Source organism: Coloeus monedula (genome assembly GCF_965178545.1).
Source record: "Coloeus monedula genome assembly, chromosome: 6".
NCBI lineage: Eukaryota > Metazoa > Chordata > Aves > Passeriformes > Corvidae > Coloeus > Coloeus monedula.
In genome coordinates, this window is record NC_138786.1 from 31,095,520 (window position 1) to 31,123,145 (window position 27,626).

Below are 27,626 nucleotides of genomic sequence, written 5' to 3' on the forward strand. Positions count from 1 at the left end.
ACATCAGTCAGTGTTAAGGCATTGCACTGAAGTTACTTGCTACTTCCTGAAATTCTGCTTAAATCTATCTTCAAGCTCTTTCTCTTGTCCACTGAAATGAGTTGCAGAAATAATGACAATTTTAACCACTGCTTAGTTATTTTTGCCACCAAGCTGTACTCACGTTAAATCAGACAAGCTTGAGATGACTCTGTCATCAACCAGAACACAGAGAATCTGACCAGAACCACCAGAAAGTGCAGCAAGGAGACAAAGAGCGTGAATACCCATGTTATACAAAGTGGAAAGTCTATATGCAATTATGATGCCTTTGCAAGGAAGATGAGCATTGCTTTGCATCACACGTTTGGATCTATGCATGAACTCAACAGTAAATAACAAACTTTTCTGCATCTGTCTGTCATGAGGGTACTCTGACTATTCTTTGCAAGTGGGAAAAACCAAAATTATTCTATTACTTTGTAAACCTTGATTCAGAAATATCTTTTCTTCTTAACACAGTAAGTCCTCACTATTGCTCAAAAAAAGTGCTTTTCTATAATTCCTTGCAGAAAACAGAAGCATGAAGATGTAAAGTAATATATGGCATTATAAAAATCCCCCTATTACATTCACACAACAGAGAGATGCAGTCTGAGGCACTGTACTTGAAAACCAGACAGTAGTAATTCAAGGAACAGGACTGAGGATTTGGTTTCCTTCCTTCATAGCCAGTTGTTTCTCTTTGGAATCACTGATAATCATTAGATAAGATGAAATTTGCAGACTGGTCTGTGTATTTACTCTTACAGCAGCTTTAGAAGACTAAGAAAATAATGCTTTAAATGCACGTGAGTGACAGTACAATGCTGAGAAACTGACATGGCTCATAAATTGATTACCAACCTTTAGAAAGTGTTTGATCCTTTCAGCTACTTCACATACTTTCTATTTATAAATGGATTTTCAGAGAAACTGGAAAATAATTTTGTTTCAAGACTGTGTTAGGTTAGACTTGATAATTTGACTCAGCCCCCTGTATTTCAACAGAAGACTGCAAGTTACAGTGTGGATTTGTGTCAGTGTAGAGTTTCAGTTCTGATAGAAGGGATTTCTTACCTTCAGACAGGGACAAATCATCAGCTGGAGACACCAGGTCTGCCTGGATTGAAGGGCCACTGCTCAGTGATGCGGTAATCTGATTCGTCAAGATAACCTGCAAACAGACAAGGAGAGGGGGAAGGGAAATGAATTTTTATAGCTACTAGAAGGCAGAGAGAAGCCCAGGACTGGAATCCTCCAGGCATAGCATCAAGATGACCCTCTATACTGATCTTCAGCAAATTCAACACATTTTGAACTACCTCCAGAAACTGAAGGAGTCAATTGCAAGAAGTGGAGGAAAAGGGATATTGTTAAAAAGATGAAATACTAAACAACAAGTATGTTGATACATACAGGCACCTTAAATGGAACTACTGTTCTGAAGAGCTTCGTTCATCTTTTGCTCATCTTCCATGAACAATTTGATGCTTTTTACAAAAACTGCCCATTTTCTTCACAGGCAAATAGGAAATCTATTTTCCTAAAATTTCCACACAATTTACACACTTTCTCCCTTTGGCTGAAACACAGTGCCAAGGTGTGGTAGGGATACATCCCCATTGATCTGAAGCACAAAAGTACTAAATGTTACAGGGCTATCTTTACATATTTTTGAGTGTTTTTCAGGATCACAAAATTCTAGTATATAAGACTATAGTACCCACAGTGCTCTCCTCTGACAGCATGAGCAAAAGTCATGTTTACAAGAGATGAACAATTTCTTGCACCTTTGAACACACACTGGTTTTTAGTAACAGAAAATGTTAAGCAAACACCTCAGAGAGAAGAGCATAGCTATAGCCACAATTATCTTGTAATGCTTTGGATCTCTAAGCAGCTGCACTTTCTGCAATAACAGTTCGTCTCCACTTTGCTAACTGACATAAACTTTAAAAATTACTTTTTTTTTTAAGAACCAAAATTAACCTTCTGCTTGAACTGAGAACAGACCCCACTCCAAACAAACTCTCTTTGAAATTAATGGCCTGTCTTCAGCTGTATTTGACACAGGAGAAAGGAATCCTACACACTACTTGGATGCAGTTTCATGACGCTACTGGAATAAAGTAACAGTTTACCATTGTCAAAAGGAAGAGGAATTTCTCTGCTCTTCCCTCCACTGCTTTTCTCTCCCTCTGATCATGTCTTCCTCCTGCTTTCTAATATTTTCAGCAGTAAGATATGACACACTCTGCCCTTTCTTTCCCCATTTTGAGACCCCACATAAGCTGTGTCAGATCATTGAATTGTAATCGGAGTGGTGGTGCTGCAGGACGTCTTCTTCAGGCAGCATGACGTGAGGTGCCAACAGTGTGATGGAGTGTGTGACCTTTACAAGACTCTACCTCCCTGCTCATGCAAGCCCACTCATCTCTGTGCTGGCAAGCAGGCATGATGGTGCCTGAGAGCTGTATGGACTGAATCAACTAAACCAAAAAGTGTTTAAGTCAAATCTTCACTTACTCAACAGGAGTTCAAGACCCTCAGAACTCCACAGCTATTGACTATAAGCTCTGACAAACTTCAGCTGGCTGTGATCACTCTGCACAGCTTAACCACAGGATGTACCTTTTGGGACTGGGCATTTATGATCACTGCAGTGAACATGGACGTGGTAGATAACAGCCTTGTTTGGTCATACACCCTCAGCTAAGGTACAACTTGCAATACTGCTAGCAGCAAACACACAAGAAACGCATTACACCCCTCTGCTGTTTCTCCCGGAGCTGCTGTGTGCACCTATAAGCAGTCAAAAGCAGATTGGAAAGGGCCTGGTGCATGCAACTCCTTGCTGCCACTGATGGCTGACTTGTTCATAAGATTACAAGGTAAGCTAATTCAATTTATTAATAAAGGGAAAAAAAGTCACTTTTCCTTTTTTTTTTCTTGTTAGTATACTTATCTTCCATTTCAGTGAGCTAGTTCATCCTTGTGATAGGATGGGCATCAAAACTGGTTCAAGGTAAATGAAAGGAGTAGGCAGCCAAGAGCAGGGATAAGGAACAGCATGTGAGATCTTTCCTTCTTGAAACCATTCTCTTTGTTTTCACTGTGTCACAAAAGCCACAGACTCACGTATCCATAGTATCCAATACTAGAAAGTGTGCTGAAACAGAACGCACTAACAAACTTATACTCACACGTACTGGTGAGGTATGAAGTTTTCATTGGCACACTTTGCAATGATCACATTATTAACAATTATCAAGCTCTGTAAGTGATTCAGTCACCCCAGACTCGTGCCAAGATAATCTTTGTACTGTGCTGTCACGTATTTTATTATTTATGCACCACGTTTTAAAGAAACGTTAGCATGCTTGAGGAGCATTTTTAATAGAAAAAAAATACCTAAGCACACCATATTTCCTATTGCTTTCCTTCAAAGGAAACTAACTTTGAAGGCTTCAAAAAAAATCTAAAGAAAAATGAACAAGAATAACACAACTGCTTGTTTTTTAAATCTTCCAGATTCCTCCTTAACCACAAACTCCACAGCACTGTTAGCTGTAGGACTGAAAATCTTCTTCACCTTTTGTGTTTAACTCAAGCTATGCCTCTGAACCTAGATTTCAATTTCTGATGTATCCTTCAGTAACTATTCAATACTAATACCCTAGATTACCTGCTATACAGTTTAAAAAATCAGTTTAAAAAAGTAGAGTCCTACCCAAGTAAATGTGCTTCTCTGACTTGCTCTGAGTATGAGAATTAAGTATATCCTTAGTTCCATGACTTCACTGATGGTTACACATTTTGCTTAAATACATCTTTAAATACTACCTTGAATAAGCACACTTCCTCTGAGATGAAGCCATATATACATACAGAATGCTTATTTTGGAATTAATTGAAGATTATTCTTCATTCCTATAGGCCTATAGAACCAAAACAGATGCAGTTCTTCCATAAGACAAGTTCAGCCACAAGACAAGGCTGTTAGCACTAAATTTGGCATCAAATTCCCCGTGACACTTCTGCAGCCTTGCTTACTGCAAAATTCTTTCATCAAGTACAGGTATTCCTATTAGCATATATATATATACACACACACATATATATGTATTTTCATGTATCTTTGTGCAGCTCCCATAATACAGTTTGAATGCCACTCAGAGTGCGCAGAGTACTCTAAATTCTCACTAGCTCAAACAAGCTGTGGGTCACTAACAGAAGAAAAGAGCTGGTCTTTTGCTACAGTTATGAAGAAAAAAGGCACACAGATTCAGCAAATTCCTCTGAATAGATACATCTATCTTCAAAACTTCAACCATATGCCCTCACTGGAAAGTGCCAAGTTTTATTTTTCCATGAGTAAAACTTTGGTCACAAGTATTTTGGCAGTGAAAAGTGCCACTTAAACAAAACCCTACATTTTCAGCAGTCACCAGTCCTACAGGCATCAAACTTGAAGCCCTGAATACTGGTATCACATGACTCCAGCAGCACATTTAAAGAATTTATTAATTTTTTCCCCAAAGTCTCCTTCACTAACCTGAAAGACATGCTTACACTCCATTCTGCTATCCTTTGAAATGGTTCGACACATTCAGAGAGTTGCAAATAGGTGTTTGAGGGAATGATTAAACATGTGTGTGATATGGAGAGAACACACAGGCAGACAAAGGAAATCTGGTGTGAAACATCTCTGAGACTTTCTGGTGAGGAATCACATTTGTGCATGGACAGCATTGGCCGAGTCTCACATATCGCTTCATACACATGCGCAACAGAATATAATACTATATTTGATGTTAATTATGCTGAATCCTACAAACCACCAACACAAAGGTTCGGGTTGGTCTGATAGGTACCACACTTGAAAGAAACCTCCTCACACTGCTAAAGAGTGCTTGGAAACAAGCTGGGCCACCAGTCCAAGCAGACTTACCAGAGAGTGCCCTGCACTGAACTAGCAATAGCACTTCAGCTTTTCATTGTAGATCTGCCATTAATTTAACCTGTTTAGTACAGGAGACCAGCCAAGTCCTCAGGCTAAGCAGGTAAGGAAAAACTGCCTCTGTTGTGGTTCCTTTGGACAGATACTGGACATCATTACCAGCCAAGCACAGCTTCCTCTCAAGAGGTTCAAAGCCAGTCATACATTTATTAACTTCCAGCAGAACACTCAACAGTGAGAATAACGCTACATGGTATTTTGATGTTATCATACTGAAATACACAGTATTTTAAAATATATTGTATTTTAAAAACACCCAGTATTTTAAGAGGAGCTCCTACTTCCAATATCAACTAATGGAACAAAATATTTTCATTGTCACTAAGAGTCACAAAAAACCATCACACCTGTCCATGCACAACATGTCCCGACATGTGCAACAGGTAAGGAAGTTGTGCTATTGCTTTTCTGTTTCTACTTTGTGATGAACAAAGGGTGTGGGGCTTCTTCCGTCAGCAACTGTGCATGAATGGAAAACACTCTCCACTCTCTGCTAAAAGAGGAAAAGCTGAAAAGGTCAGCTAGATGGCTCAGTAACACTAGAAACATGCCTCATACAGTCTCCCATGGAGTTCAATGAACCACTGCCTTTAAGCTTTCAGCTTATTAATTTGCCATTGGTTAAGGGAGCTATTTAACAAGTGAAAATTTACAGTCCTCAGCCTTCCAATTCTGACAGAATTGCCAACTCTTTAGAAATTCACTCAGATTCAGATTTCAAAATCCTTTCTGGGAAAAAGTCTACTATTTAAAATACCACACAAATGACGGACCACACAATTTCCAAATCTTTTACTTCAAATTTTTACTTCAGCATAGCAATCTCAGATTGTAAAATAACCTCATCTAACAATTAGAAGTGTTATGACAGCAAGAAGAATCCTTCTTAGTTAGAAAACCCAGAGATAAACACAAGAAGACAGTAGGAATACTTTTTCAACTTCCTAATTTTAGACATGTTTTAAACTCCCCACAACTTACTCCTCTGATCATTTTCTCACTTTTTATAGGTGCCAATACCTGGAAAAAAATGGACACAAAGATTTCCCAAGGAAAACAGCATTCAGGTTCTAGACAGATTATTGCTACTTCTAAGATTTAATCCAAAAGTCAACAACAGTGTTAATCCTGTTAAAATCTTTATATGTGGTTGTGAAAACAGAGTCACCTTCCACTGATGTGATTTCAGCAGATGCTAGTTTTTTGGAAGCACATTAGAAAAGTAAAAAGAAAAAAAAAAAAACAACTTATTTATTGTGCCTAAACTCACAACACCCCCATTTATTAGGAATAGCAAAGTTTCTGCATATGCAGAAAATCCCTGCAGGTCCTGGGAGAGAGTTGGCCTAAGAACTTTACACAGAAGAATAAGCAAACTATTTTTTGTTTGGTTATTTATACAGTACAATTTTTCAAGTACTCCTCCTGCCCTTCCTAGACCACACTGAAACTACTAAATCTGACTTTGTCATCCTTGTAAATCCAGTTGAGTAAATAAGCAATTTTCTGTAAACTTGTGGTCTCAGCCTCCTTGTTAGTTTATTGCAAAATTACAGGGAGCTCAGCACAGAACTATCAATCAGTAACCAGCAAAGGTATAAAGTCTTCTGGAATGTACCAAAAGGAAAAAACCGCACTGTTTCATGAAATGGCTGTTTGTTACAAGAACGAAGCCGAAATCCCTATTTCGCATGCAACATTATTTAGGAAAACTCTTATTAAAGGCTTCCTGTTGAGCTGGGAGAGCAAGGACACTTGCAATAGTCCCAAATTACTCCACCCTCATTAGTCGATTTATTTTGTGGTTTTCACTGTGCTCAAGAAACGTCACCAGAGAGCACCAAGCACAAGTGACAAGTCAGTAGGGCTGGGATGATGACTGCATGCTGGAGGAGATGGAAAGGAACTCTTACTGATCCCCAGCCAATCTTAGTTCCGATCCCTGAGAAGGCACCTCTCTCCCCTTCCCTGAAGCACAGAGCTTTTAATGAGGCATTCAAGCAATGGCTCAAAACAATAAAGGACAGTGCACCAAGCAATACCACAGAGCCAGATGGGGCAGGCAGCAACCTGAAAACAGAGAAAGGAACAGTGAGAAAAATGGGGTGAAACATCATGCTTCAAACAGCTGTGAGAACCGCAGCATTCTCCTTGAAAACCTGTTACACATCCTCAAGACGGGCATCAGTCTGCTCAAGGAAGAATCCTAAATTGCCACCATCTGTCACAGTAACAGAGTATTTGTGATCTCCTTCTACACTACATGCTGAATAGGCTTTTTCTTCAGCTTCTGTTTCTTCAGGGAGATTTTCTTCAGCATCACCAGCCATTTGCCACAAAAGCTGTCAAAAACTGTGCAAGACTGCAGCAGAACTTGTACCTAATATTCACAAGGAATAAAACATGCTCAAAACTGAGCATTTTTGGTGAAATCATGGAGTTAGAAACAGGAAAGGTCTGAATGCAATACTGAGAGCTCCTTACCAAAATATCAGTTTTCAAGAGAGAATGTCAAGTGCCCACAGCTATAGCAGCTCTTGAAACAAGTTACTGCAGCACTGCTTCACAGGGCCTCACCTTGCAGGAGAACGCCTTTTAGTGAGAAAAGCCTCAGCACAATCGAGATAACTCTGGGCTCTAGGACCAAATTAAACATATTTATATCACAACCGTTACAATTACAGGGGATTAACTATATATACACCTATCTTCATTCTCAGAAAATGAAAACTGTTTTGGCTCACACAAACCAAATACAAAAGAAAAAACCCAACAGTTTATCATCTCAAATCGAAGCAAATCACCACACCCACCCAATACTTATCCCACAAGGTGTCCTGTATTCCTAAACTGAGCAGCCATTAGCCCCAGCAGCTCAGGTTTCTGTGGCGAAGAATGCAAATAAGGTCAAATATTCTATAAAGCCCAGCCATCCCAAGTAAAAGGCCTTATAACAAATGAAATTCCCATGTCTAAAGTCAAACACCACTTCTGGTGTTTAAGCAAGGCCTAACTAAGATACTCAAAAATATCTTAACATGCTTTACTAAAATGTTTGTAGCACAAAGCTGCTTCACTGCAGGCATGAGCAATACACAAATGCCCACATTTAACAACTGTTGCTAATCCAAATCAGCTGAAAGACAAAGTACCCATTACAGCCACCTTGCCTATAGTATGACAGAGGAACAGGCTGGTAACAGTGATACACAGGCTGGAGGGAAGCAGACAGATATTTTCAGACATAGCATAGCAGCTACCCTGACTGAAGGCAAAGCCAAGAGCTGTTAGAATTCACATCTCAACCAATGTTACCAGAATTTGGCATAATTCCCTGAATAACAGATATATACACATAAACCACTGGAAGCCTATTGAGAAACACTTCCTAATCCCATCTGCAATGCATACTCCTAAAAGCGCTGGCCTTGCCTCAAAGGATTTCAACTGCATCTATTTTCATCAGAATCTGGTAAAAAAAAAAAAAAAGGCAATTAAACAGCACAGAAACAAGAAAGCAGAATTCTCTGGAAGGCTCCCTAGCATCTTTTAGAAGATCAGAGATCTATTGTTCACGACACACTGCTGGCTAGCTGCAACCTTATTGGAGCTCCTAGAGAGAGAGAGAGAACTTCCAGTTCTTGTTTTGCCAAGGTATCTCTACTCAAACTTCTCCTCTTTCATCCTTCAGTGAGACAATTCATAGCAGCAGAGGTGATTTTATAGTTTTTGGATTTCATGGGGTATAAACAGGACTTGGAAGAAACCAAGGTATCTTTCAGAGACTAGCCACTGTATTTACATAGAACTTACTCTGCTTTGCATAGGAAAAGTACAAAGTTATGCAATTCTATTCCATAAGCCTTTTGAAGAAGTAAAGTGTCTATTCACATCTCTGCCAACTACTTAAAAAGAATCACAATGAATTAAAACTTCCACCAGAAGAAAAAAAAAAAGAAACAAAGCAAAACAAAAGCATGCTGTTCTCAGGCAGCTACACGCCTTCAAGTTGAAATAGCTACCACCCAGCAACAGCCTGAGGTCTTTAGCCTTTCCTACTCTTCGAACAAGGAATGCAGCCAACACAAACGTAACCTTCAAAATCCACACCGTAGCACCCTTGTGCGGTGCTGCCCGGGAGAATGGTTTGTGAGCCTGGAAGGCCTTCACATCCAGCAGCCTGCACAGACCTGTTCGCGGAGACGTGCAACCCCGAGAGGGATTGCCGCCCACCTTCATATCCTGCCAGTTGCCCAGAGCTCCTTGTTGAGTTTCCAGCAGATCTTCCTCTCCTCCACCCTTCCCTCCAGCCTCTGCTTAATGATGGCTTTCTGAACTGAGCTTTCTCATGTGTAGCTAGTGATGTACCACAGCAAGAGACTGGTCTGACACTGGCCAAGGCAATACAAAGTACCTCACAGGCAACTTTTACAGCCAAAACCTGCTGTAAAACTCTAAAAGCAGAGAGCACCACTGCTTAAAAGGGAGTTTTCTGATGAATGCCAAATTGTCTTGTAACAGAATAAATAAAATAAAATAAAATTACAGACTCACAGTTCACTCTTAGACTGTGTGCTGTTCTCTGCAACAGGGCTTTTGGTTGGTTGAATGTTTCATTTTGAAGGATGGGGAAGAAACTGGGTTGCCTGGAACACCAGCAAAGTAGTACAGAACTTCAGTTCTGCACTGGCATGCTCCAGATTGAGAGGAGAGACATCTCCTACACTTTCACAAGACTGCAAGGAAGTAAAAAATTTATGCTCACTTTTTTCTCAGTGAAAAACCTGGTTTAGCTTATGGGCACTAGTTAGTTTTCATTAGCAGATCAAAACAGATTGAAGGCTCTTTCCTTTCACTTGCTGTGTTCAGACCTTCTGCCATGCATCTACCCTGCTTCACATCCAGCACTTCAAATTTACCAAATTTACACATATTCTTTGACATTAAATCTCACTACCTTCTGGTGGAATAAATGTATTGTTACCCCTATTGTAGAGACAGATGCTCAGACACTAAGCAAACTGACAAAAGGTACCACAAATGTTTACTACCATTCCTAAACCCTGATTTCAAGCACAGAGTTGAAAGCTGGAAAGGCTCATACTCTCCCAGGCACTCTAGGACACCTCAGGACTATCTAGTATGTTATTACTAGAAATCACGTATTTAAAATTATATTTGTATAATTCTTTCCCTATTTGGGGTTTATTTTATTCAGTATTTTTATACCTGTCTATACTTAGCTTTTTCCTAACAACTCAATAGGAATATGAAGTAATTGGAGAAGTGTCTATTATTCATTACTAAACTAATGAAATACTCCTAACAAGATCTACTTTTAGGGCTTGTGGCCTATTTCAAGTTGATAATCACTCTACCAGCATTTTTCTTTGATTTTGATGTTTTGACAAGCCCATCAGAAAGACCATTTGTATTAATATACACATGCAGGTCTAGAGAGATACAGCATATAAAGCACAACTTCATGTCATTAATTTCATTAATTCCTCAGATTCTTTCCAATTAATTCCTTCAAGCCTTCAAGGCAGTGGGTCACAAGAGACTCACTGACTCTTGGATACAAACTGAAATAGCTCAATGGGCTACTGTAATTTACCGCTTCAGTGAACAGTTTTTAAAACACTTTTCCTAGCTCCACCTTATCCCACATCATGACCCTATGCCAAGATTCTTAGAGGGAGGACAGTGCTAGTTTAGACTGCTCCTTGGTATCTTGTGGAAGCAGCAGAAAGCCCCTTTAGAATGTGCTAGAATATTTGTTCCCCTTGTCCATTCATTTAACCTTTATAAGCAGGTAACTACTACCACCATCACATGGCTTACCTTTTTTTGCACACAACATACTTTATCAGCGCCACAGAAACAGAGCAGATCTTTTCTAGCCTATGGTTACATTAGAGAACACAGAATGCTTTACAGCACACCTGTTAGAAAAGTTTTCTTACTGTGTTATGGCCTTTCACTGAACTCATTTCAAGACACAGGGTTTTTATACCTGTCTATAATGGCTATACTTAGATAACCATGTAGCTTTATTTCCGTGTATGTAACAGTCAGTAGGTTTGAAGTACAGGGTAACAGGGAATGTGGATATATAACTCCATCCGCCCATTCGCCCAAGCTATTTGACAGGTCTGTAGAGTATTAAGGTAGTAACTGATACTGCAGAGAGGCCTGACAACCAAGATATTGATAATTTTCACAAAACAAACTAGACGCTGACAGCATTATTTAGCGCAGCTATGGCTGATTAAGTGAATGCTGTGTTCCTGCTGATTTCAAAGTTCAGTTATCAACCTCCGTAGCTGTAATGGCTGCCAAAAGGAAGTCATGCAGAAAACAAAATACCCAAATGCTGAAACAAACAGCCTCTCAAGCTGCCATAAGTTTCTCTTCCCTCTAACTGAGGGCTCAGAAAGGTATGAAAGAACAAGTGAAAATGAATTAAATGTATTACAACCTGTAGCTACCTATTAACGTTTCATTTTAGACATTTTCATACACTGAATTGCATTTACACCTTTAGAGCCTAACATAAAATTTAGCCAATAATCTTCCTCTACCAGAAATATTTATAGTATTACAAAACCATCAGTAGCCTTAGCCCCTGTTAAAATGCAACAATCATACAAAATACACCAGTCTGAATGCTGGATAGTACTTTATATAGTACCAATGACTGTTCCCATAATCAAAATATTTTAGTCCGACTAGACTGAAAGTTGAAGTTTTACCACCTAGCTTTTGAGCTTTGTAATACATCAACATACCTCTAAAATGCAGTGCAATTTTTTTATGCAAAAGAAGATTACTTATGTATATTGTGTCAGTCTTGTAAACCTGAAGAGTTAGAGAGTTAAGAGCTTTAACCTTTCACATTCTTGCTTTTATAATGTTCGATGTATTTTCTAAACTAAGATATTCTGAAGAAAATTTTCCTAAAATAAATAATAAATGCAACCTGTACAAAAGGCACAGTGGCAGACTGTGCTATGAAGTTTTATTAGCATTCTTTGAAGATTGCTATAGCATTTTAGGAAGCCTTGTCACACAGTAGTAAGATTATCCTAAGTGTTTCTTCCACAAAAGCGCATTAAAATAAAAAGTCTACTACTAATAGATAAATAGTTCATAATGAGACAGGAAAAAAACATGCCCAAACATGTATGTTATGATTATTTTCCTAAGATGTCAGAACTGATCACCTAGAGGAAAGAAGAGGAGAGGGGACATAAATCATCCAAGTTTCTTTTTGTTGATATTTGGGAGGGAAAAAAAAAAAAAAATTGTGGCTTAAAACATTCTGGAATTTCAGTGGCATTATCTTGGCCTCTGTATCCTAATTTTTCTAAACCCTTTCACTAGGAAATATAATAAGTCTGTATTTCTCCAATAAAATCAGCCTTTATGTCACATTTTAAATTTTCTATTAAGCTACCCAACTTACGTGAACTGGAGTGTATTTTTCTTGGAAGCATGAATAATTAGGAACCTCTTTGAAAGTTAGGACTCAGGATGGAAAATGAACTCTGAAAAATGCGAGGAATCATTTTTGTGCTGAGACTGCAGCATGACACATACCCCCTTTGACTTGGTAATCACTGAGAATAGGTCCACTGATACCACTGGAAATGACACTGGGTCTACCAGTATTACTGTTCTGTATTGCCAGCACCTCACTTTTTATGTAAATATTTGTAAACACTTAATAAAACAAAACCAAAGATCTTCATTCAGCTATTTGGGTACTCTAGAATATTTACAGCTGTTACTAGAACAACAGAAATCTTGAGAGTTGGTGCCAGATGAATAAAATCAGGCTGTGGCACATTCAGTGATCTTAAGCTCTCAGAAAACCTTGGGAATGGTACAGGATTTCAGCTTTTTCACAATTAGAAAGCATCTGCACTTTAGGAATTAAACTTAAGTAATTTTTGCACCTTGTTCGAACAACCCAAGTGCAACAAAGATTTGCTGTCCATCCTACAAACTACACACACAGGCATCAGAGAAAAGCAGCTGGTGTCTTCTGGACAACCAACTGAAATTTTGCAGCAGCTCTAGATTAATCGTTCACTGTAGCTAGGAATTTTTCAATATCATTTCCTAGACTTGTTATTAAAATTCACAGGAACATGCATTTTCCTTGGACTCCATTGAAACTGCTTCATCTAAAGTCTTTCTTAAAAACACCACATCAGTCTCCATTATGCAGTTCCATAAAAAATTGCAAAGATAGTAATGTTAACTTAATTTAGAGCAGAACTTAAGGGGAGCAAATTATGCCTTAGTCAACAGAATGGGTATGCTGTTGTAACAGTAGGTTTTCTGCATGATTGGAACAGCTTCTTCCAGTGAGGAGTGAGCTACCTGGGCAAACACATAGGAAACCTGGCCTAGATTAGAAATGCATTTCTGGATAGGACTGAAGCATATGAGCAAACACTGTGGGAAATCAGGAGCAAGAAAACTGTAAGATGTCTCAGGCAGGAAGTGCATCTTCAGATGCACTAGGTGTGGGTCAGGAGGCAGCAGCTACAGATGCTGGGACACTGGGATTGGCATGCTGACAGTGGAATAGTAGCCCAGTAGATTTTCTCAGGAGAGGATAATGTATTTGTAGAGTTTCTAAAACAAAGATTAAAATAATTCAATGCAAGATACTTGAACTTCAAAGCAAGGTGCAGTAGCAGAGCAGAGTGTGTGACATATTAAAGCTAACTGCTCAATTATATCTGAATCTCAGTGAACATTTTTTCATGTTTAGATGGATTCTAATTTGCAAAATACCTTGTGTGGTGTGGAGATGTACAGTTTCTGGAGACAGAAGGGCAGTTATGGCATATACCCCTTTAGTTACACTGTCTGATTCCTGCAATCATCAAAACGTATCAACTAGAAGAGTGTTTTCAGTAGCAGTGCTATCCATTCAATAAAGTTATTTTTCCATTGGCTATTCCTTGGGTCTAACTAAAGATAACTATGGCTTGTTTTACAATAGATTTCTCCTCAAAGTTACTTATTGATTTTCTATTTAAAACAATCCCTATCTACTGTTACCAAGCCTTAAAATTCCATGCATGAAAAGAACATAATGTAATGGATTAATTATACTCCAGCTACCTCTTAGACTTCTCTCTTACTCCAGAACATTAGATACCCACTTCAGTGTAGAAACTAGCCCGACAAGGTAAGTTCTCATTTTGAATTCTATTAATATTACCCAGTTTTTATTCCAGACCACATAAGATTTAATGGAAGTCTAGTTTTATTGATCCTAAGGGAGTTACACCAAAGTGAAACATGACCAGGGACTTGTCTCTGTCCAGCTTCATCATTTTGTTCATAAATACATTCACAGAGAAACAACCAGTTCAGACTTTTTCTCTTCTTATTAACTCTTCACCTCGATTAATACTGAAGGGAGGGAGCAGAAGTCCAATCGCATGTTTTCTAATCCTGGTTCTGAGGCTAAGTAGCTGCAACTGCTTACATAAACAATAAATTCTTTGTGCCCCGTTTTGAAAGCAGGCCTCATGCCTACCCCATAAGAGTATTGTGGGATTTAGTATTTTGCTTTCCTAATGCTTTGAACTCACTGCATGAAGTGTGATTAAGATCACAGTGCACCACCACAAACCACCCTGTGTTCCCAGAGTCTTCCAATGTATAGCTGTGCAACATCTAATACAATTTAGCAGTAATAGTTGATCTCTGTGGGTTCTATGTATGGGCTTGTTGGTCTTGTAACAAAAATCTTAAAACTTCCCTCCAGAAAACCCACTGGCTTTTTTCTTTCCTTTCACCATCTTGCGGGGGTGGGGGGGGGGTTGATGTGGTTTTTTTATTCCTTCACATCTGCTTGAGTTGGGAGTGAAAGCATCACTGGTTTTCACTGCGAGTTTGGGAAGGGTAAATCTGAAAAATTCCTCGTGGCTCAACTTCTGGTATGTTGTACAACATTCTGTAAAGTATTAGCACTGTATTTAAAACAGACGGAAAATAACGAATAGATGCCAGCTTATTATTTAAACGTTAGCTGCAAACTCTGTTCTTGGAAACAACTTTTGGTCTCTCTTGAGCTTACTGAGGGTGTTTTAAAGAGCTGTTTAATAGAGCAGAGGGTACTGAATAGTTCCAGAGCAGCAAAGACAACAAAATAACAGCAATGCAGAATAGCTTCAAATCAGCCCTGTACTAACTTATTTTCTGAACTGGATAGCTCAGATCATTCCTGTGCCAGTAAAAGGCAAATAAACAGTTATTCTTCAGGGTGTTACAAGATCAACAAGCACAGACTTTGGACTACTTTTAAAATATGAGGCTCAATAAGGATCTGTATATATCAGTATAAGTAGCATGCAAAAATACTCTGTTCCTCTCTGCAAAAGCACAGGGTAAAACACACACACAGAGAGAAAGATCAGGTCAGTGCTGAAATAAAAAACTCCATCTCAGATGCAAAAGCTGACCTTTTAACAGGCTGGAGAGTACATCAGTGATTACATAGATTTCAGTCCAAACTCCATCTCAACAGCCAAGAAAGAATTGTTGCTGAGGAAACTGCAGACTGCAATGGCTCACCAAGAGCCGTATCTGCACTGAAGTTTCAGAGAGAAAGGGCTCTGAGGCACAAATAATTAAAGAGAAGGCATGATTCATGGAAAACGAATATAAACTTCCTCCAGGAATGAACACTGCCTGGAATACCAGCAGCAAGTATAAATGGGAGGAACAGAATTGACACATCTAGAACACGGCGGGGCACAGAGCTCTGAAAACTGCTGCTTTGAAGGCAAAGTGCATGCTTCAAGTTTCGTTACACTTCAAGGAATGAGACCACAACCAAAAAAGCCATTCTCACCCAAGCAAGAAGCCATCCACACTCAGCAGTACAGACTGAGAACTGTCTCTGTACTGACCATCACAAGAGAGACCCATCATTCATTTTGTCATAGTTTCTATCCTGATTACAAATAGCAAAAGCCAGCCTCAAGAATAAATGCAGACCCACTGCAAACCAACACATCTAAATGCTTCTCAATTTGATAAAAGGCTGGATATGACCTTTACAGTTCAGGCCTACTCACCAATGCCTAAATGGGTCACAGTAGCCCAAATTCCACAGACAGCACTAAACTACAAGCTTTTGTGAAACGTATTTCTGAAATTGTGTGCGGATAGCATTGGGCTTGGGTGATTAAAAGAAAATCTAGATATAGATAGCTGCCAACTCCACCTTGCCAATGCGCAGCATTATTTTGGGGGGACCAGAAAACCAGGAAGATGTTTTAGGCAAATGAACAAGGTCAAATAATGTCCATTCTTCATTTTCCTGAAAACTTGTAGCACTTTGAGGATATAAAGGAGGAGTTAATAACGCATTGTATAGGACTGTATTCTTATTCTCATTCTGGTTTGTGTCATAAGCAGATTCTCTCCATTCTTGGAGATTAAAATTTTTTCTTAAGCTCCTATAACGTTGAAATAGCTACTGTAACAGGAGTGAATGAAACACATCAGATAACCATTACTGTGGGATTCATAGTGAAATCTTGAGAACTTGTAACACTAAGTAGAAAAAAGTTAACTAACAGGTCTCTTTGCACTACAAGTCTAGTTTACCAAGAAGTCGAGCCATGACAGAGTTCAATTTTGAAGCCTATGATCATTATTTTATAATATACACATGCACACACAGTATGTACCTGCTCTTTGCCCCAGATCTGGATCATGTCAGAGGCTTGTCCAGGCACGCTCACTCACTTCCCAATTCCTCTGTCCCAGATCACACCAGAACTCAAAAAATCCCCTGCCTTGCAGTGTAACACAGTAGGCTGGAGAAGGGCAACACCACTCAGCTCTATGCTAGCACAACAATTCCTCCCACCTTCACTCTCAAACCAGGGACAGCACTCAAACATAGGCAGAAGAGAGCAGCAGAGATAATGTTTGTCCAGTAATGGAAGTATTTTGCTAAATCTGCCTCTCTGCCTTCCTGTACAGCTGCTTTCTTTGCCTGCATCTAAAACTGGCTGTGCTAAAGATGGAAAAGTATAAATTGAGGCAGAAACTACCTTCAGATTTAATAAGTACTCAACAGTATGAACAATATAATATGCCCTATATATTCACACAAGCAGTTACTCAAATTCTGTCTATACCTATAAGCCACACAACAAACACAGACATATATGTGACAAAGCTTCTCCAATAAAAAAGCCTGAACACAATAAAAAAGTGCCCTGGTATGATATTTTTCAGAAGAGGGTCTCAAAACACTTCAAACAGTCAGATCCTGAATCTCAAAAAAAGATAGACAGGGATTTTACAGACCAGAAAATGAAGAAAAGAGTCTGGGAGACCTTGTAAGTGTAAAAGGGCATCAGTATCTAAAAGGTCTTTATTAATGCCAGTAAAAAGGCAGCAAATCTGAAGAACTGAAGAACAGTTTCAGGGAACAATAACTGCAGGTTTTTATAAAATGACCACTGATCTACAATAACTGGATTTTATAAAGTACAAATCACAGATTTGCCATTGCCTTCTCTTTTCTAGGAAGAAAATAAGAAACTACACAAGTGTCTGTTAGAAAGTGAAAAAATATGCTGAAGGAAGGCATTTTAGCATATGGCTTTAAAATTCAAATTTTCAGAGCAAAAAGTTCAGAGCCAGACTGCCCTAAATTGTTCAGACTGTTGTCTAACAGCATCATATTTGGGACTACGTGGTTGTGCAGGAAAGGAAAATAATATATTCATTTACCAAAAAGACCAGGCAGAACACAGTATACTCTTACTTAAATCTTCAAAAATAGCTTTTCAAGTAGTGTTTTCCCATGACAGGAAGAATAATGGATCTGAGTAAAAAATTACTTCTACACTTATCTGATTTGGTTTATCCACCACTCAAAGATAATGATAGCTTACCTGGAACTTTTGTAGCTGAGTACTCCCTGAAATAATTCTCAATTTGAGGCCATATGACAATTCTCAGTGTCAAATAGCTTTAAAAAAGCAACTGCAGACTGGCAAAAAGACAAGTAGCTTTATATGTACACTGTTACAGTTTACATCAGTGTTTCACAAAGATAGGGCAGATTTTGATTCACCTTTTCTTTGTTCATTATTATTGCAACTGAATGAACATGGAGAGATAATTCATATAACCAAGTGGGTAGCAAAGAGAGTATTAATACCATGTAAATATCTTATAGATACCTTGAAATTATGGTAGTACGGGCCTATTGTAACACTTTCAATTGACCAAGGAAAACAGTGGACATGGGGCAGAACAGAGAGGAAGCAATACTATCTGAGGCCATCAGTGGGTCAACAAGTCATCCTTAATAGGCAAAAAGTAAGATTATGTGCTATACAAGACACAAAAGCAAATCTGACATGTCTAGGACATTGGACATGCACTATGAGGTCTGGCATACACAGTGTCTATTTATTCGTTTGTTTGTTTTATTTGTAAGTTAACAGCTAAGACATCCTACATGTCCCAATTTTTCTCTTTTCCTTGAAGTTAAGAGGTTTCAAGTCAGAAAAAAAAGGACATGTTGGGGAGGACTCAGATAAATCACATCCTTGCAGAAATTTTGCACATCTCCACTCCCAACTGTATTTTACTCACCTAAGACTGGACACTGGAGATACTGGAACAAGCTGATATGCAAAACTAGAAAGCTTTTCTAATTTTCACAAGTATTTCTGTATTGTTAGATCAAACCAAGTTTAACACTGCCAGGGAAACAATTGTTCAGTAAATTGTAATAAATGGTCCCAGAGCTATAACCCAAAAGGGATGTATTTGTCTTCCTTTCCTTCTCCCAGCTGAACATCATGGTTTTGCATGCATACATGCCTGAAACTGTCTTTTGGGCCCTTATGAACTTTGTGTCCCATCAATCATTCTTTTGACTTCGCCTGTTTTCAGAAATATTATTGAAACAAAGACAAAATGCTTTAGAACACACATCCAGGATTGGAAGCATTCTTTTAACTACAATTGGTAAGTCAGTAAAGCACTTGCACCTCTCTCTAAACCAGACAAAGCCTACCCCCCTTCAGAAACATCAAGACAGTTTTTCTCTTTTGAAAGAGAAGGTTGTGAAGTTCACTAAAAGCAGAAGACAACTGTAAGGGAAGTGTCTAATAAACTCTTCTAAAATTTCTTCTCAGTTCACTGGAGATAGTATAAAATGTCGGGCCCGGAAAGAGTTAATAGTACAGCATGCACACATATTTCTAGAAAACAAAACATCAGAAGGAAGAGAGAAGAGAACCAAAGAACAATCTGAACACGTATTCCTACTCAAGTAAGCACTTAAGCATGTACTCAATTTTAAGTATATATTTAAAACACTAATCAAAATGTTTAGGTGCTTTCCTGAGTTGATATCAAAGAATTCAATCAGCCATTGATGGAAAAAATTTGGCAGTATTTTAATAAATAAATATTTATTAAAATTTATTAAATAAATAATTAAATTCTATTTAATATTGGAATACAAAAAGTTATTCAAAGACAAATTGCTGTGTGAGGCAGAGGCTGCGTGTTCTTGCAAGTGTAAGTTGCAGCCAGCCTGTCTCTACACTCTGGAATTGCAGTCAAGAATTAGTACTTCAAGGGGAAAAAAGCATTATAGCAGAACTGGAAAATGGACAGGGATCACTGAAACAAGGTGTTTTCAAAAAAGTTTCACCAAGCAAATATTTTAGATATGCACATTTAAAAAAATAAATATACATTTACCATACCACTATTAAGAGCTTAAAGGAAATGGTGTCAAATTAGAGGATGTAGCAACAGAACAGGATTTAGGCAAACTATATATGCTAAAAAAAAAAGAGGCTATGGAACAAAATCAGTATCTGGCCACAGAGGAGGAACTAGATTTCCAGTAGATTACAGTAACATTATACTGAAAGAATAGCAGAGAACATACTGCATTGTTGAATCTTCATTAAGACAAACCCAAGCCACGAAAATACAAGGTCACACGTAGAATTATATTTCTCTTCCATACTGCAGAAGAAGGACAAGGAGCATAAAAGTGGAGACTAATAACACCAATACTCCTACTAACAATAAAGGCAATTAAGTCTATTAGGATTATTGCTTTTAATTGCTTGTTTTACAAACTGTAATCAATGGTCAGCAGTGAGCATTTTAGAGATACCTGGAATTACCAGGAAATATCACAAACTTATTTGACAGTAGTACCCCCAAAACCAAAAACTTCAGAAGCTAGCCTAGCAATGCTAAATTCAGAAAAGAGAGATGAAGTTAAAAGCATTTCAGCTCAAAAGTAATTTTAAAAACCTGCAGGTTTTGCAGAAGGAATACATCTCAGACAACAGACAGCCCTAGTAATAGATAGAGTGAAAAATTTAAATATTATTTTTGATATACAGCTAGACCTTAGAAAATTAATAGTCAGACTAATACAGCTGATTGAGAGGAAAAACTATAGCAGTCAATATATAAGAATAAAATCTAGGGAGCTGTGATGAATTAAAAAAGCAAATAAATGAAGACATAAAAACAAACAAATTCCTGAAGTATGTCTAAATCAAGTAAATAAAGAATCTACTGGCATAAAAAGAGAGAAAGGGGATAAGGACCACTCACAGAAGCAATCTGATTGTGTTAAATAAGTTCTCAATGAAAAACCTTACACAAATACTTATCCTGATCTCACAGCTATTTTCACGTAACAGAGAAGAGGCATTTCCAGCAACTAGGGAAAAGTTAAAGAGAAATAAAGTTAAATGAAAGAGAAATAAAGCTAAATACAAGAGAAGTGCATCAACAGGGTGGCCTGAAAAAACCCCAAAGCTGTGGCAAAGCTCACACTGATGTGGATGAGCTCCTTAAAATTCCACTATAAAACAGCAGCATCACAACACACACAACACACCCGAAGTTCCTCTTCTCACTCCATGCAGGCACCATATTTTTGCCCATCTGTACACTTATGCTCTGTACCATTACTTTTTTCACAACACAAAATAAAATTCTCTCATAAGCTCTGGCATAAAGCCCCCACCTGCATCTCTCTCATTCTCAGGCCTTCCTGGAACTCCACAAACTCACCATCTGATGCACCAAATGTGCACTGGGAGGTCATTTGGGCTAAGATACCTGGGAGTTAATTGTTTCCCTTCTCCTTCAGAATGTTGATTTATATAATGTATTATTACATAAGAACATCTTACATTTCAATACATGCACTGTGTAATAAAGAATTTTTGTAAGTTTGTGATATCTCTGTCTTTGAGGTTTTGCCATCTGTGTGTGGGCCATTTTCAGCCATTGAAGGATAAGATCAAATGCTATCTGAATTTTTTTTTCCATAAAACCATTTTAGACATATTTTGAAAATAAAAAAACACACTAATGGCACAACTACTGCCCTGTGTTTCCTTGGGGACATCTTTATAGGTACTCATTATGGGAAAAAACCCCACAACTCTAATCTTTATGACTTCCAGTATCTTTTCGACACAGAATGATCACTATATGAAATGGTAGAATCACATATGTTCACATATGTTTTAAATGGAGTAAGATGAGACTGAAATGAGAAGCTACCCTGCCCACTCCTGCATCTCATTTCTATCCCTGAACTGGTGCCCATTCCATGTGGGAAGATGTTTCTGTGGACTTAAACTGAACAGGCCTAAACTTATGCAGCTGCCCAGCCTGGATGGAGAGAGAATGGGATGACTCTTGCAGCAGTCCTGCTGTGTTACTGTGTGCATAGAACGTTTGTAGAATTACAGGATAAGAGTCTGCCCTAAAGAAGAGGTCATGTCAGGACCCAAAATAAGAGAATAATATTCCACCATTACTGTGATTTCAGACTTTCAAAGGAGAACAAAATTCATAATTGCCCTTATGTTAGGCTCTTTTCCATTGCTACAATGTGGGAAAATACCATTTCATTACATCCTTATTTCTGGTCCTGGTAGTTCTCAAAAATTTAGACCAGCCAGCTGAGACTGAAGAACTGGCTGTAGCCCAGTGTATAGCTCAAACCATCACCTGAGAAAGGTGAAGGAGGCCATTACCTAATAGGCTGCCTATTCATCCTATTTATTTTAAATGGTATTGTCTGGAGGTGTTCAGAATTTTGAACACTGTTACTTTTTCCCAGGGAGATGCAGATGAGAAAGCCAAGGAGCTGCTAAACAGACCATGAGACATTAAATGCAATTCACAGCTGCACCCTCCTCATTCTCCAACCCACAAGATACATCTTTCACACAGTCTTTAGGCTTTGATTGTTGAGCAACACTGGTCAAGATTTTCTAGTAATTTCCCAGGGAGCTTATTTCTTCAAAGACAACAGCAAAACTGCTCACCAGAACAATGCATTTCATAGCAATATGTTTACATAGGTGCTTTTCTCCAACAGGAAAGGATTATATCTATGTAATATTTACACAGATACACTTCTGCAGAAAATAGCATTTGCTGCACTTCAGCTGGTGACTTACACACTGCCTGTTCTGCAACAAAAAGGCACCACTTACAGTCTCTTCAGAAACTTTCTTAATAAGCATTTAACCATTCTATAGAAATAAAAAGCAAACAATCAGATTAAGAACTGAAGAAAACCTTGTGGCACACAATTCCATGTGTTTGGGAATTGCCTGTTACATTCTGTTAAGACAGCTATTTAGAACAGCAATTGGTCACATCTCACATAGAGGCATCTGTTTTTCTCTCTAAGTTAATTGACAAAAAGTTGAGCATGCCAAGAAACCAACTTCTAGTGAAGTTATTCTGCCACCTGCTGTTGCATTTATGGATATACTAGATATTTTAATCCAAATCTTTTCAATTAAAAAAAAAAAAACAAACAACCTAATAAAAAAGGGAGATACTTCCTTACTGGAGAAAAGCTGATTATTAATTATGAACCACTAATACATTAGACTCTTTTCCTCTTGCTGATTTCTGAAGTGCGTGACCCAAAATATGCTTATCACCAAGACAGAGGGGCTCAGCGGTGAGGAGAGCCTGGTACAAGTGAAAAGCCCACAGTTTAAAAAAAAAAAAACAAAACAGACGAAAGAGAAAACTTCAGGAAGGAAAGAATCACAAAACCTTATAACACAAAGTATTTTCATGAGTGTCATAAAATTCACACAGGAATAATTGTCTAAAAGCCTTCTAGTCTGAAAACTGCAATCCTAAACACTGCTGGATTACTATATCAAATCAAAGAACAGGTTAAATGAAATACTGAAATTCACCAGTTTACACTCACATCTGAGTCGGGGAGAAACTAGAGCAAGTGGTATTGAAAAGGTAACTCCTCTTACACCTCCAGTTCTATCAGTAATACAGCTGATGGTCTAGCAAGCTTGAGAAAGTCCTGTTCCAATAAGCCAGTGACAAGAAGGTGGCCATCCCAGCAGGGTATCAATGACAAGTGCCACCCCCTCATATCTGGCCATGCACAACACCTTTGCACAGGACTAGAGTGGCTACATCATATGCTGTCCTTTTGTTGCCCATTGCTTTGCACATGCTTAAATACTTGCCTGCAGTGCAGGCAGGTAGCAGTAGTATAGGAACAGTTTGGGGGAAGGACTGAAAAAAGATGGGACACACGAAAGAACTGCAGAGGGAAGTCAGGGACAGCAGACTTACTTGCTGAAAGATGATGCACTCACTTGAAAAATGCCTTCAGGTTTTTAATTATTGCAATTAATGAAAGATACAACTCTAGATGTAACCCAAACAGCAGGACAAAAAAAAAAAAAAAAAAAAAAAAAAAAAAAAAAAATCCCTGACCAGAGAAGGAAACCCTGATACCACAGAACAAATATCCACGCAACACATCCCCTACTCTGTCCTACAAAGGGTTCCTCATATTAATGGCACAAGAGAGTTGCCTCTCATCCTAAGAGATTGGACTAAACTTGCTTAGCTCACGAGACCAGAGGGGGATCACAAGACAGCAGGGTTAACCACTCTTTGTATTAAACATATCTACTTGATCTACTCTTCTTTTAAAGCACTACTAAAAGCTTGCTCTGCTTTGGCAGCTGCCCACTGCCATTTACAATTAATGTTCAGCTGTTCCTTCAGGCTCTTCAGCCCTTTGATATCCTATTGCCTGTTACACATTAGACAGGAGTACAATCCCTGTTTCTAAGCAGTACCTCCATGGCAGCTTCACACTCTTTCACATGAAGCCTCCCAGCAATTTTTGTTTTGCCCCCTGGTCAAGTACAGGAATTAGTTCTCCAGACAACAGTTCTGCATTCCACTGCTGGTTCTTCTCAGGGAAGTGCTCCAGCAGCCCCTGAATGAAAGAGCATCTCACCTGCTGCAGGGAACCCCACATAGCTCTGCTTTCTCTGCTGTGGTGGGAAAGGGGGTAAGGACTTGTTGGCCCAGTTAGATGAGCTCAGCAGTGGTTTTGTCTCTTGCTTACCTGATTTCTAGTAGATTTGTCTCATTGCTCAGCTCAGTGAGCAGAGTCGCAATGTTAATTACCGCTTTTCATTTCCAAGTGAAATTCTATTTCTAATTTGCATATCATGGGAAGGAGACTTTAACCAGATCTTGGGGTATTTATAAAAACCCATCAACTTTCACCTCTCTCTGTGTCAAATAATTTATATATGCTAAGCATTATTAGCTCTATTTTTTGAAGCAGAATGGCAAAAGTGACTAAGAGATAAGCAATGAAAACCTGTAGCAAATCTAGTTCCTAATACAGATCTTGGCCTGTCTTTCCCTTGTAATGAATACTAAATAAACCTGCAAAATAGCACATTCATGCATAAAAATCAAGTTTTTTTAAAAAGTGTTTTTACTAGCTCTGGTTTCAGAGTTCTGTTTTCTGTACTAAAATGGAAGGTCATCCTGTACAAACTCAGTATTTTTTTCTGCTCCTGAATTTTGTTATCCTTTGCTGCATGAGTATACACAGTTGTTACATTAATAATTTATGCAGATGTTTTGCCTTTTACAGTAATCTAATTCCCTTGTTTGTGCCATAGATGGAAGCTAACTAGCATTTCTTCCAGGCTGTCTTGTTGCATTCTAACATGATGAATTCCATTTTTTCCCCCCATAAGGTATTTTCCCATAGGAATTTCCATAAGGAATGTTATTCCTTGCAGTGCCCTATTCGTATAATTCTTGTCCCTTTCAACAAGGCAGATAATTAAGCACTTTTCCCCTGAAGCCAGATTATCTATTGATAAAACAAGATGTACTACCAAGACCACACCCTATGATTTGCTTAATTTGTTCTCTGACCTCTTTTTGATCACACTTGGGACTTCCTTTTTTTAAGGAAACACACCTGGACAGTGCACAAAAAGAGAGGTCAAGCAGATGACATCTCAAGCTGTATCGTGGCTAGACTGGGCATCCCCCCTACAGTGATTTAAAATGTTAGTTTTCTTGCATTTGATAGTGCAGAAGTTACACATGACATTATCAGAGCAAAGTTATTTTTGACACAGCCCTCATTCAACTGCATGTTAATAAATGACCACCAGAAGAAAGACAAAAGAAAATCCAATCCAACTGTCCATTACAGAGTCAAATAAAATAATCCACAACACAGCTGCAGCAGGAAGAAAATCATGATTCCCCCACCTTCCCTCTGATTTAGCTTCAAAGTCCAGAAGAAATGCTTCTTTTAAAATCTCTTAACCATTAGTTTAATAATTCTTCTATCTATACACTAGAAGATCCTAATAAAGATGGAGCAGCAGAAGTGCTGTTGTCCAGTGCATTAAAAACTATCCAAAGACCCTACAGAATCTACTGTATAATTTCTCATACACAGAAAAATTGCATTATGCTGTATCAACTACCATACACTGTCAAGAAATTATTTATACTGCCACTGAACTTCACACATTGCTGTGACTAAGAATGAGTCATTAAACTACAATACAGTGTAATACATATAAAAGGAAAACCAAAAACCCTTCCGTCAAGTCAAATCTGAAAATTATTTTAGGCAAGAAAACAGGGATGCTCTTTCAGGATTTAATTGGAACACCTAGGTCTCTACACAAAGAACAGTGGGTGCTTTGGTGAGCACAAGATGTTGAAACCATGGGTTTGTATCTCGTTGATCATGTACCCTTTCCAGCAATAATCTTATACTCCAGGACATGGGCTCACACCTGACTCAGAGGGAAGAACATCTCTAACAAAAAATTACCAGCAACAGCCCCCAAGTACATGTTTGTTACCCACACACCCACCCTTCACAGGGGAGCAGTCCCCCATCCAATTACTGTCCAGACTCAACCTTGCTTCATTTGCAAATTGTGACAAAAATCACAGCCTGAGGTGGTGTCGCTACATAACCTGTACATTATGCACCTTTCATTAAAGAAAGTGTAAATGCAGTAATCTATTAATAAATACATCTTGCAGGGCCTGAAAAATGTGAAAACAAACATTTCATAATACATATAAAAGGGCTTTTCAATTAACATCCTGTTTTGAATACATGGCTGATCCACAGTAGCCCCTGGCAACAGTCTGCCAACATCTCAGCCCAGCGTGCTTAGATACTTCTGGCAGTGCTTCCATTCCTCTACACATTAACAACAAGCCAATTTATTATCCAGCCTACCTGATACATAGTGCAATGCAGCCAGGACCTCAAGCTATTTCGTTGAGATTGAATAAGTCAAGACACGAAAATGATTAATCAAAATGAAGAGGTTTAAAAGCTGCAAGAAAATTGCCCTAAGTAAAGCCTCCGTAAAGCAAGGATTGCACCATTTGGAAAGCTCAGGCTTTCCACAGACTGATAATACTGGGATGCTATTTCTCTCTCGACATCATGGTTAGAGTAGTAGACAGATAGACAACAGCTATTTATCTCTGATGCTACACTCAGCTAGAGAGATCTACAGGGCACAGCTATATGACCTTTTGTAGGCAAACACAATCTTGCTGTGCCTGCGGTCCAAGCAGAATGGAAAACATGTTAGTGTAATGCCAAGACCAAGCTAACACACAGCACATCTTGTCAGGCTTCAAAGCAAACCCACATCTACCTGCAACCCTAGATACTGACATGGTAAGGAGGAAAACAGCAGGTAAATGCTGTAAATGAGACACATTTACATTTGCTGCAAGAAAGAGGTACCTTGCACCACACTCCACTGCCCCACTAAAAAGAAAATATAAGCAGCTAGGGAAGGTGCTGGTACCTGACTCCTGTGCCTACTGGAGCCTCAAGGTAATTAAAGCACGGACTTAGCCAGTATCAGAAAATAAAAGGATGCTAGTCATCATTCTAGTGCTCATCCATGCAAATCACATGGCAGTATTACAAGTATGAATGCTCTAAGAGAAATGTGGCACTCAAATGATGATAGATTTTACACTTAGTTTCAGTGTCTTAAACTGCAAAGGTACTATGGAGCATTGCGTTATTTAAAGGGAAGAGAAAGAGATAAAGTCAACGGTTTTGAGGGCTGGAACTCAGCTACTCTTCTGTGAAAACATGGATGAAACAAAGCAACACACTTAGGCACAAGTAAATAAAACT

The 27,626-nt window shown here is 38.6% G+C and overlaps 1 protein-coding gene across 1 annotated transcript in view; it reads right to left on the reverse strand.

Moving 5' to 3' along the window:
• Positions 1-27,626, reverse strand: part of RAD51B (RAD51 paralog B) — a gene marked incomplete at both ends in the record, with an annotated part of 378,199 nt that overhangs the window by 211,665 nt on the left and 138,908 nt on the right. The window contains one exon of the mRNA XM_082282990.1: positions 1,099-1,195. Coding sequence (XP_082139116.1) covers positions 1,099-1,195 — 97 coding nt within the window. The remainder of the gene's footprint in view (positions 1-1,098; positions 1,196-27,626) is intronic.